At 40.0% G+C, this 13,199-nt stretch overlaps 1 protein-coding gene across 1 annotated transcript in view; it reads right to left on the bottom strand.

Moving 5' to 3' along the window:
• The window catches only part of WDR11 (WD repeat domain 11), a 59,278-nt gene that overhangs the window by 7,941 nt on the left and 38,138 nt on the right, over positions 1-13,199 (bottom strand). The window contains exons 17-21 of the mRNA XM_044240636.1: positions 10,598-10,704; positions 9,615-9,729; positions 9,135-9,306; positions 1,409-1,517; positions 275-337 (exon numbers count right to left, since the gene is read on the bottom strand). Coding sequence (XP_044096571.1) covers positions 275-337; positions 1,409-1,517; positions 9,135-9,306; positions 9,615-9,729; positions 10,598-10,704 — 566 coding nt within the window. The remainder of the gene's footprint in view (positions 1-274; positions 338-1,408; positions 1,518-9,134; positions 9,307-9,614; positions 9,730-10,597; positions 10,705-13,199) is intronic.

The following is a 13,199-nucleotide window of genomic DNA, read 5'->3' as shown; positions in this document are numbered from 1 at the left end:
CTCCTGCACTGATACGGGACCACAGCCGTCTAACACTTAGGATCTTGGTGAAGGCAGATGCTGTCAACGTAACTACTAAATAATTATGTTTTCTACAACAGAAAGATTCTCAAGGGAAATAAACTTCCAAACAGAATGGTTCTGAATAGAACCTTTCTCCTTGGGCTACTAACATTTTCTGAAACAAAACCTACTCTAATTTCAAAAAGCCTAAATGACTGTATTTTCTTTTTCATAGTCATACCCTCTATTAAAACATAGCTGGGATGCTTACTTTGATAATGAATTCAGCTGCTCTTGAAGGAGATTCTTTATTTCTTCATTTTCTGGATAATCACTGTGCAGAAAATATTTTGAATAAGCTCATTCTCTTTCACTTACAACCACATTTCTTCACCAGAAAAAAAGTTGTACCAATAGAGAAATAACCTCTCTGCAGTGCCTGGTTTCAAAAGCTGGTTATAGACCAAACAGCAATTACTCAAGAACCCACCAACCACCTTTCATGTCTGCTTTCACCTCGTTTAGGTAAAACAAAGGAATGAGTAATGAACGTCTCTCTGGCTTTCAAGAAACCAGAAAATTTATCAGCGGGCTCTAAAAACCATCATGCTTAGATTCACGTTAATAAGAAACCCAGCAATGACTGAAGGGATGTGCTCTTCTGCTCTGCAAAATGGACATACCTTTCTCTAAGTAGATACTTCCTGAAGTATCCAGATACCTCATCCCATTATTTGTTGTATTCCCCTAACCCATGCCTATCTGTGCTGTCCACATGGCCTAAGTTCAGTAATGCTTGTCGGTTTAACTAATAACTACTAATAATAGTTACTGTGAATATATTTTTGTAATGAGGCAGGTAGTAAGATTCATAAAACAGAAAATATCTCTGTAATAAGCTCATTCTTGCTGCTTTTCTCTTTTATATATTTTATTTATTTGAGAGAAAGAGAGCGTGGGAGGAGGGCAGAGGTAGAGGGACAAGCAGACTCCGTGGAGCCTGAAATGGGGCTGGGAGATCATGGTTTGAGCTGAAATCAAGAGCTGGTTCCTTAACCGACTGAGCCATCTGGGTACCCCTCTTACTGCTTTTAAAAAGAATCTGAAGCCTGGCCTCAAATTCCTCTTGGCCTAACTGGCTCTCTTCACACTCACTGTGCCATCCCCGTGTTCTGACTACAACTGCCGAGAGCAGCTCATGAACCCCAGCGCCCCACACCTGCCCGCTCCCAAAGACCCCAGCAAGGCAGAATGAAGGATCTTTCAGTGCATCTACTATTTCTGCCTCAGCTTGTTTTTTTTCCAATCCTTTTAAATCCCAGAGTACAGGCGCCTGCTGGTTTTCATGGGTGCCCTTTAACCCCAAGCAAATTAAGTAAGGAAAATAAAAATGGTAAAAACTTACACCTGAGAAATGTCCAAAGAATACTGTCCATTCCATGGCTGGTGTAGTAAGAAAGCTTTCAAGGCAAGGGAGGCCCTTGGAACAAGGAGATAGGGGCACCACACAGGCTCTAGATAAAAATTAAAAAAAAAATTAAGTAAGTTTTTTCTTTTAATAGAATAGAATTTTATTGTTTTGCTGTGAAGCTTCAGCTATAGCACTTTACGGAAAAGTCAACAGACAGCGATGCATAAATCTGGTGGCAGCAGAGAGTATATTCAACGTCATCGCTGCTTAAAGACAAACGGGCTAAGAGTGCAGAGATTCTCTTCATTCAAACTGATGAATAGCTCTTTCTTCCCCTTTTTAAAATTTAAGTGTCCTGTATGGTATAAAAACACTGATCCTACATGAAAAGGTTTAATGCAACAACTCAACAGATACTAAGCTCATTATTTTAAAATACTAAAAATAATATTTACTTGTATCCTCTTACACCGTTTGCTGTCTTTGCTTTTCTGAGACTATTCAACTAACACAGCCCAACAACCCTGAGCTTGTCACTAGAGGTATCAGGTCACCCTGCTCAGCAAAGGCATCCTCAGGTCTTACTCACAAGGGCAGCTCCTATCCCCCTAGACCATGGGCCCTAGCATCCCCTACATGCAGCAGTGGGCTTACTTAGGACATAAACAAGATTTGCTTCTTCTTCTTCTTTTTTTTTTTTTTTTAAATAACATATTCTAATTCAAGGAAGCCGAAGGCCCAAAGGTCCCAGTGCCCAGGCAACCGTGTTGTGGCTACCTAACACAGCCCGACCTGGTCAGACGCTTAACCAGTAGAGTTCTTCAGGACTTCATTAATTAATTTTAACTAATTAACCTTAATTAATTCTAACTAGCTCAAATTTAAAAATACTTGATTCAGTCATTGGATAACTTTTACATTTACTCAGGTATACATAACTACTTTTTCAGTTGTCAATTTTATAAAATCTAAATGCAGCTTAAGTATTTCTGCTGAAAAAATGTGTCCCCTAAACTGATCCTTTTTTTTTTTTTTAAAGATTTCATTTATTTATTTGACAGAGAGAGAGAGAAAGAGAGAGAGCAAGCAGAAGCAGGGGAAGCAGCAGGCAGAGGGAGAGGGGAAAGCAGGCACCCCATTGAGCAGGACGCCTGACACAGGGCTCAATCCCAGGACCCTGGGATCATGACCCCAGGTGAAGGAAGCCACCTAACAACTGAGCCACCCCGGCACCCCATGATCCATGTTCCAATGTTAAGTACACCCTGGGTTCTGAAAACTGAGCATGCAAAACTGAAATTTCTCATCAGTAATGTTTAATACCAACTACAGGTTGAAAATGATAAAACTCTGGATATACTGGGTTAAATAAAATTTCTATTAAAATTAATTTCATCCATTTTTCACTTTTTAACACTGAGTACCAGAAAATGTAAACATATGTGGCTCACATTATGTTTGTTAGAGACTACTGCTTTAGAAACCATCATTGTATGTAGTTAGCTAAGTATTACATCTTAGATAAAATATCTTATGTGGACTTTTCAGAGTCATAAAATGGCCAGAAATATCTCTAATACTATTTTTTTTTGCACCCAAGAGTTTTAATACTGATTCATCAAAATCACTTAAACTGCAGTCCACATTCCGAGGTCCTCTGTTACTCCGTATCCTGAGGGCTATATGCTACTGGCTTCTCATGTCCTCTGAGTCTCCCTTAATTTAGAACAGTCCTCTCATCTTTTTATCTTTGGTCTTACACAATGTTGTCATTTTTGAAAAGTCTGGTCTGTTCAGTGTCGTAGGAAATGATCTCCACTGAGCATCAGACTCAGGCTAAACATTCTGGGCAAGAAGCGGACACAAGGGATGTTGCATACTTCCTACTGCCTCCGGGCACAGGGAGCATGTTAGCTAGCCACCGGGTAACACGAAATGTGGTCATCTGGTTAAGATGAACTCATGGGCTCTCTCGAAGTCAAGGCACCTTTTTCCCCTTCACAATTATGGCGAGATACTGTGAGACCGAATTTCCTATTCGTCAATGCCCTTCCACCCAGTGATCTAACACCCACCAGTGATCCTGGCTTGAATCAACTCTTACATTAGGAATGGGAATTGGTGATTCTCTAATTCTATCACTCTGTCTACATTTATCAACTGGCATTCTTCTGTAAACATGAGCTTTCCCTTCCTGCCCAGGCCCCTTCCTCTTTTGCTGGGAATATTACTATGGAATAATGGATTAAAAAATAAAAGAAGTCCAACACTGCTATCTATACAAATGTTATTCTTTACGATGCTCAGACTGCCCCAGCTTTGGCAGCAGAAGCTTCTAAATGCTCGTTTCTGTATGTTTGTGACGGGCCCTCACTGGTTTTTCAATTCCTTCCTTAGTTGCTGGCACCACAAAATGCCCCAGACTCCTCTTGCAGCTTTCTCGCCTCTGTCCTGGAGCAAACTGCCCAAGGAGCCCTGGTTCTTTTAGGTCAAGAAACAGAATGTATAAAACAAATCTGGGTGCTAAGAGAGTTTCCTGCCACTGAAATGTCATTGCTTCTATGCCTGAAATTAGTACACACAGCCAGGAAATAAAGAAATAACATTTAAAGTCAAATTCAGACCCACCCTGAAGAGCTCTTCCTCCTCACCCCCCCACCCCCACATCCCTCTTCCCTCAGTAGGAACTCTGGTTCCCCTACATTGTAATTTACTTATGAGTTTGTTCCAGTCAATAATATGCACAAAACCGTTTCACAACGAGTAATGCCAACTACTGAAGCTGAAAACCCCAGACAGCTCTTTTTCATCCTCAAAGTATGAACCACTAAGGGGCACTGTGGGAATCCTGCATTTCGGTTATGAGAACTCTTCTTACCAATTTGTTAATACGGTGAGGTTCAATGGTCTCTTTGTCCAATTTTAGGGTTTATTTTTTTCTTTGATCCTTCTTGTTTTCATTATACAGTTGACCCTTGAACAATATGGGTTTGAACTATGCAGGTCCACTTACGATTTTTTTTCAATAAATACAGCACAGTACTATAAATGTATTTTCTGTTATAATTTCAAATTATGATGACTTTATGAAAACCCCTTATGATTTTAATAACATTTTCTTTTCTCTACCTTACTTTCTAAGAATACAGCATGTAATACATGTAACATACAAAATATGTATTCGTCGGCTATATATGTCATCGATAAGGCTTCCGGCAATGATAGGCCATCAGGAGCAGTAGCCTGATGTAACCTCATCAGCTGTAACCCCCATGTTGTTCAAGTCTGTATTTTTTTAATATGTACAACATTTAAATGACTCAAAAGCTAAAACTATATATTAGTGTATTCATTGAAGTTTCACCCCATCCTCATTCTTTTAATCTGTCTACCTTCTATAAATAATCATTTTCCTTAGTTCTTGGATCATTCTGGGTTTTTTAAATTGTCTTGTTTTGTAAAATAAGCAAACACCTTTGCAGACTATACACACTCGAACACTTGCATTTCTCACCTATTCATACCCTATCACTCCACGGCTCAGAGAGACATTCCTCATTCTATTTAAGTGCTGCAGACTACTCCATTGTGTGGATGTTTCCAGATTTATTCTTCCCCAATTTTGCTATGGTCACATATATGGATGCCCAAGTTAACGTAAATTCTTGGTATTGGAATCGATGAATATAAAAGGTAAATATACAGGCTGCTTTGCTAAGTAATGCCAGATTCCTTCCTACAGGAACTCCTCCATGAACACTGAATGTTTTCTTAGACTTGCAAGAGCATGTTTTCAAGCTCCTGAATTTTTATTAATCTGATAGTTGAGAAGCAGTTTCCTAGTGTAGTTTTCATTTGTATTTTTCTTATTATGAATAAAGTTGAGCATCTTTTCATATGTTTAAGGGCCATTTGTATATATTTTTTTCTTCTCTGTGGACAGTCTACTAAAGACTTACAAACACCATCTCCCAGGTTATCATATGTATTTTGCTTTGCTTATAGTTTCTGTGCTATGAAAGGTTTTTGGTTTGTTTGTTGTTTGTTGTTTTTTTTTTTCCATTTTCTATTTAGTCAAATTTATCTTTTACACTCAGGTTATAAAGGGAAGAATATACCTGGTAAGAATGAGACTCACCTACATACCTACAGAACCATTAAAACCAGCACTGGAAAGGATAAAGGCAGGTTTACTTAGCACTTTCTCTCTGGTCATCCTTACTAGATGAGAAACAAGGAACTCTCCAGCTCTCAAGACGACAGTGGCTGCTAGCGTTAGCTTACAAAATGTTTGGAAATAGTATGAGGGGACAAAAACTTAATGGTACAAATTAAGCTTGGAAACAGAGAAAGTTTCTGTGCTATGTGTAGTTTCTTAATCAACGGACAGTGAAAAGACAAAAGAGAATGTTCTTAGAAAGCAGCACTCCAGAGTTTTTACATAATATGAGCAAGACAGCAATGACCAAGCCAGGGTAAACTGAGGGAAACATCTGATCTTTAAAAACAAATGTGTTATTTCTCCAAAACAAAACATTGCTGATAGCATCCCAATGAGCATGAACAAACTGAGAGTGAACCCTATTCCCTCCTACCTTCAAATGAATTTAGATCTTTCTCCTCAAAGGCAAAGATCAGCCATGAAATGTAATAGGTGATCATCTTCCAGTTGGAGAAACTCACCTACAAACACTCATTCACTTCTGGACATTACAATTAGAATAAAAAGGCAGTTGGCATCACTGTTACTTCTCTCCCACAGATTCTGCTTAGTCTGGGCTACAGCTATCTGAGGCGTTAAACAGAAACACACCCAGACTGTAGGCTGCCTATGTGACAGCCATGCAGAAAATCAGGAACCGAAGAGCCAAGAAGAACAGTAGGAAAACTGCTCCTCCAGCACCTGGAGGTGGCCCACGGCACGGTAAGCAGGCAGTCTGGGAAGGAGAGGACCCTGCTTGGGTAATTTTGTCGCTGTGGTACAATGCGGGTGGTGGGAGGGAAGAGGGAGATAAGGTACACACCTGACATTTTGGGCAAGACCATTTCTCATTGTCCAGGTTGTTCCCTGCACTGCACTCTGCTTAGTAACCCCAGATGCCCCCCCGCCCCAACACCTGTACATCCTGACACATTTCCAGAAAGCCCAGATGAAAACCAGTAGAAATGAGTGGAAAGCAGAGGCAGACGAAGAGGCAAGCTGTGCATATAAATCGGACTGTAGAAAGCTTCTTTCTGTGGGGCGTGTTGTTAGGCAATGGCCCGAGCAGCTGCGAGGAAGTTGCACGGACAGTGTCTAACACCCTGTGGATACTATGTAAAGTGTGTGGAAACTGCAACTTGAATGCTATTAAACAAGTCTCACCCTCTCGGATTCCTTCCAGAGGCTGCTAAAAAAAGAAGTATTATGATTTTTTTATGCTGTTTTATGACCCTGATAAATAAAGTAGCAGACAAGAAGGGTTCTCCAACTCAAAAACAGAGATCCTCATCTACATGTGTCTGACCTTCCCGGTTACCAGAGCTGGAGGAGGGTTGAGACAGATGTCAACACAGGGCAGAGGGGGAGGAACAGGCCATCTAAGCTGTTCTAAGAAAACTGACAGACTTGACCCAGTATTTTAGGATATTTTCTACTTGTTATTAAGGAGAATTAAAGAAAATTTATTAAATGTATCACTGCATATGACCTAAAATGATTTTTATCCCCTGTCAGTAAGTCTAAACTCTATTTCTAATTCCCCAGAATAAATATATATTGAACATATCTTTCTAAGATCAAGTCAGCGTGTAACTGAACACAGAGACATCTGTGTGCCGACTCCATAGTTACACATACCACCAGCTTTTATTCTTTAATATGTATCAAATGTTGTTCTGAGTTGAAAGGTCAATATGGAACTTCCCTGTTACTATTTCAAAAATTTTCCCTTTCTGGCTGAGGCTGCAGCACTACAGACTGGGTAGGAGTGATTTTTTTTTTTTAAACTTGAAAAGAAAATGTAATCTAAAATCTATCTGCAGGTCGTATGTTCAAGTATGGTGTTAATGATGGGCTCCAATTCTGTAGTCACTTTAAGAAAAAGCTACCCTGGCCTTGGTAGATTGAAATTTTAAATTAAAAGGGGTAGAAAAGCTTTCCAAACATTTTGATTACATTCACACACCTCTTTAACCTCGAACCAGTAGCTAATTTAAAAGGAAAACCACCCTTGAAGTTCCCTCCATTTCCTTAATAACTAAGTGTGCTTCAGAAGGAGGAGATGCTGCCACTTCCACAGCACCATTGAGCGTCTCAGGCACAGACACAGGAAAGCCTCACACAGCTTCTGGCTTCGGCGAGTGGTGGTCAAGGTCACAAAGGGGGAAGTGGCGGTCCCAAGGCTGCTAGCAGAGCTGGGACAACGACAAAAACAAAAGCATACCTAACACAACTTCAAGGGAGCCCCGCCGGCATTGGCAGCGACTTGGGAATGCCTTGAGCACAAACACAAGGGGAAACACGGGTTTCTAAAATGTTACTGCCCCTGAAGGTGCCAAAGACCAATCCAACAAAGGTACACACAGTTCCAGAGAGGAAAGCTCTATGCTGAAACCCAGCAAGTGACTAAACAAGTTTCTTCTGAAAATTTTCAGCAGGCTGGTGTGTACCCCAAAGGGATGCCTGGAGAATACTTAATAAAGGAAGTTTCTTGCTTCACTCCCATGAGGGTCAGAATGTCTGTCTCTACCCAAAAGTATCTTGCAAGGAAGAACACTGCATTTCATCAGACAAAAGCTGACTTTCAAAATGACTGATGGGTGCGTTCACAATCCTATTCTTTTCTTTTTTTTAAGTCACATACGAGGTTACATTTATTAAAATGTTCTTCATTCTGGTAAAAAATAATCTCAAAACAACCTTACAAAAAAGGTACAACAGCACAATCATCTAATTTTATTTTGATGGGCCATTTAACAAGATAGGCATCAACATTCATGACACTGAGAACACTTTCCAAAGTGGCTTTTCAGTGACAGATGCTTGCCCTTTTCTTTTTTTAATTTAAGTAATCCTACTGCCAATGTGGGGCTCCGACACAGGACCCCGAGAGGAAGAGTTGCACACTCTTCTGACTGAGCCAGCCGGGTGCACCCAGCGATGTATGCTTGCGAAAGATAGAAAGCGCATTATTAAAATAACAGTGGCACCTTATCACTAGATTCATGTCCTCTGATGAGTTTTCCTAAATCCTGTTTTTTAAAAATTTAAAAAAAAAGAAAAGATTTTATTTATTTGAGAGACAGAGAGTGTGCATGAGCTGGAGGGGGGAGGGGCAGAGGAAGGCAGAGAAGCAGACTCCCTGCTGTGCAAGGAGCCCAATTGGGCCTTGATCCAGGACCCTGGGATCATGACCTGAACTGAAGGCAGGCACTTAACTAACTGAGCCACCCAGGCAGCCCTGAGTTCTCCTTAAATTCTAAGTGAATCGTTTTTATGTAGACACCTCTGATCTTTGACAAAGCACTCCTCAAGGAGCACTTGCCAACCTGGAGACGGAGAATGACAGACATCTGCAGTTACAGAGTCCAGCATCTCAGCGCTAAAAACCCTCAAGCTTGAAGTTAATCTATTTCCTTAAACTCAGATTGTTAGAAAGTGAGACTAAAATGAAACAGAAGAGAGCAGTCTGTGCAAAATAAAGGCGGCGTCACTGAGCCTTTCACTGGCACTCCGTACCGGTTAACTCTTGTTCATCCATTCTAAAGCAAGTGGACTTCATGGACATCTCCAGGACTCTGATACAGCCGTCATCTGACGCCAAGATCACTTTATCTGATGTACACCAGTCCACATCCAATATCCGAAAGGTCACATTTCTTCCACTTCTTAAACTGCTCACCATCTGAACCTTCAAGAGTGAATTTGGTGGTCATTTTCAGAAAGAAAAGGAAGATGTTTATCACAGATAATGCCATTGGCAAAGACCCAGCACCAGTTAAAATTGAACAGCCTTTGGCGATCTCTCTTCCACATGCAGACTGCATTTTGAAGATCCCAAAGACAGTGAGACCATTAAAAGCCAGAAAATCATTTTAAGAAATGATTTCATAGGCTTCATTTCATAGGCTTCATTTCTAAATCAGAAGGAAGAAAAAAAATTACAGCTCCTATGACCAGCAGCTTGGTTTGAGTGTCCCCTCAGGGAGCTGGGCCTACCTCTTTAGTATCCCACACTTCAGCACCATCGTTGTACATTGCTATTAACTTCTGGTTTCCTTTACCGGGAGCAAAACGAATCTTCCTCACCCAGCTTCGGTGTGTAGGTATTCCTCTGAAAACAGACAAACAAAAACAAGATGCCAATATGACGTAGAGTAATACCTTGTCACTAGAAACGATGTCCGATGACTTTTTCTAGGTCTGCTTTTGACAAGGTCTGGTGACGTGAGAACCATTTTGCTTTTAGGGAGAGGGGTCCCATATGACAGAATGGGTCAGCCCTTTAATGATGAGGGAATAATGCCCCAACACTTCTGCATGGGCCACTTGCAGGGAAGTGTCTCCTATGAATGACCCAGAGCCTGGCTCAAGGCTCTTCCTCCCAAGTTGAGGGACAAGAGACCCAGGGTGTGAGCTATACTTGGTCATGTTTAATGATCCTACTTAGCAGGGTCATGAGCCTCCAATGCAACCATATCAAGAAGTTACTTTTTTTTTTTTTAACAAATAATATTGCATCTTTTTAAAAGATTTTATTTATTTTATAGAGAGTGAGAGAGAGAGAACAAGCAGGAGCATGGGTAGGGGCAGAGGGAGAGGGAGAGAAGCAGACACCTTGCTGAGCAGAGAGCCTGACAAAGAGTTTGATCTCAGGACCCTGAGATCATGACCTGAGCTAAAACCAAGAGTCAGAGGCTTAAACAACAGAGACACCCAGGTGCCCCAAATAATACTGCATTCTTCTTCTTCTTCTTCTTTTTTTTTTTAAGATTTTATTTATTTATTTGACAGAGAGAGATCACAAGTAGGCAGAGAAGCCTGCAGAGAGAGAGGGGGAAGCAGGCTCCTTGCTGAGAGCAGAGAGCCCGATGTGAGGCTCAATCCCAGGACCCTGCGATCATGACCTGAGCCGAAGGCAGAGGTTTAACTCGCTGAGCCACCCAGGTGCCCCCAAATAATATTGAATTCTTAATTCATACCTGGATACTCTGCCTTTCAAATCCCAAAAATTTAAATTTCCATCCATATCTCCAAGAACTAATGTGTCACCTTTCCAAGCGATGCAGGTAATACTACCCATACTTCCCTAGAAAACAAAAGCAATAGATACACATAGTTTTCACTACTTATAAGCCATCATAGCAGAGTAATGTTTTTACTTAATAAATGTGATAAAATAATAAAGATATTTTAATAAAACTTAATTATAAATGGTTTTGCTTTGGTATGTATGCCATAAAATACTAACAGACTTGGGACACTAAAAGAGCTACCTAGCTTATCAATTTCAACCATAAAGAAACCGGAGATTTCAGTTTGATGGCCATTAAGTTATCTGAACTAAATTTGTAGAGAAGAGGTGCTTTTTGAGGAAGAAATACCTTAAAGAAAGCAAATTAAAAGCGATAAAGAGAAGAAAAGAAACCCCTTTCTAAAGGGCCCTTGTCTCTAACTTCTCACTCACTGCAAAAGGATAAATCAGTCTGTTCCAGAAGAAACTCAGAGCTGTTCCATATTAACTGTGCAGCAGTTTTTCTACTGAAAAGAGGATCCAGAGCTTCCCTGATACCTTCTGGAATAATGACAGTAAAAAGATACTGTAGATTAAAGGCATCTGCACAATCTGAATGCACAGAAGATGCTGCAAAGACATACGGAAACCCAAGTATAAGAATGAAACAGTACTGAGGTAAGTCCAAGGGGAGGAGGGCGGGTAAGGAGGGGAGACCCGAGCTTGCAGCTCTATCTAACAAATGCACAGAGATAGCGCGACAAAGACCTTAAGAGCCTGGGCTCTATAGTCAGCTACTGGGGCTCAGATCTGGCCTTCATCCTGTATATTTGTTGTGTGGCTTGGGGCACATTTACTTAATCATTCTGAGTCTTAGATTTGTCATCAATAAAGAAAGTTAAGCTCATGAAACTTGAGGAGTTCCTATTAGTATTAATACATTTATACAGGAAAGGGCTCAAAACGTGTGCTACACAGCAGTCAATAAATTGTTCATTATTAAATAATATTGCTCAATTACTTTTTTACTTATTAACAGAAATCTTGTTTTTTGCATTTATAAAACAAAATAAAAATAAAAATCCACATGCTCAGTTCATAGTGGGAAAGCTCCAGGATGGCCAAACAGACTGTTAATAGACCGGTCCATGCATCAAATATTACCACAAATCCTCGTGGTAGTCAAGAAATTAAAGAAAAAAACTGGATTAAAAATGAGTATTTTAAAGAATTCAATAATAAAAAACTTAGAAAATTATGTTAAATAGAACTCTAAATAATATGAAGCCACACTTGAAGATCTTATTTCCATTTTCCTGACCACATTAACAGAATGTTTAATCCAGCATTGGCCTTTCAGTTTACTTTTTTAGCCTTGAAAACTTCCACATTTTATAATCTTACTTCCTAACCTCTAAAACTAAAAATTAAAGCTTAAATAAGCTCAGAAGTCAGCTTGTAAGTGACATATTAATAAGACTTATATAATTAAACAATCCAGACCTTTCTACCTGAGGGTTTGTTGATAGGATACAGACCATATGCAGACACCAAGGAGCTTTCAGAGGATGTGGCATAAAGTCGCTTTGTGGCTCCAAATAATCCCAAGAGAATCAATTTAAGATTAAAACTCAACAGAGTATTATTAGTTGACACTGTTATGTTTCTGTATATAAAATGTGATGTTCAAAAGATCAGAAGGCTGACAGCAACATCGAGATACTCATTCCCTCCCACTGTTTCAGTTTTCTGAATAAAGACAGTCGACTACAGATGCTCCAAAATTTAAAATATGCCAAGTTTTCCTCTTCTTTTTACCATTTTTATATACTCTATAGCTCTGGGGCCATAATGCAGAGGGAGTCAAGTCAAAGCAAATGTTTAATACTTTACGTTTAGGAGGAGAGTAAGATAAATACTGGATTAAAATGATCAAACAAAACCTCTGCCTAAATTCTATATGACAGTCCCTAGGAAATATTTAAATTACAGAAAATAAAAATAATGAACCAAAGCCAATTTCTCATGTATTATTCAGTAGCTGCTCAAACACCTTTCCCTAAAAGCAACCTAGCTGGTTTTAGGGGAAGGAATTTTCCCTAAATATGCACTAATTTCACTGGAGACTGCATCTATATTAGGCTGCTCATTGCCTGAGAAAGGAAAGCTGCTTCCAGCTGTGGAATAAAAGGCTCTGGCAGGCAGCTAGAGACCTGCTATACCCTGACTTTGGGCCTCCACAAAAAGAGACAGAATCTTAAAGGCTGTGAGGCACAATTACCATCCCGAAAGAAACTTCTATACAAAGGAAAAGTAGGGTCTATGGTCTAAGAGCTTTAAACTTTTTCTGGGGTAAGGAGGAATTGGCATCTCAAAAAATTACTGAATTGTTTCTACATCCTAATCGCAAGTGTAAAGTGATCAGAAACAGACAGAGCTGCCTGTGCGAGGTGCTGGAAGACTTCAGGTAAGGCCTTCTCCGCTGTTCTAGAGCAGGAACTCTCTATATTCCTAAGACAGCAAATTGATATTTCAGAGGACAGGTACACTAACACTGCAACTCATAGGTC

The sequence above is a fragment of the Neovison vison genome, chromosome 2 (genome assembly GCF_020171115.1).
Source record: "Neovison vison isolate M4711 chromosome 2, ASM_NN_V1, whole genome shotgun sequence".
In the NCBI taxonomy this organism is placed as follows: Eukaryota; Metazoa; Chordata; class Mammalia; order Carnivora; family Mustelidae; genus Neogale; species Neogale vison.
The sequence above is the reverse complement of the archived record's forward strand: the minus strand, read 5'-3'. Positions and strand labels throughout refer to the sequence as shown.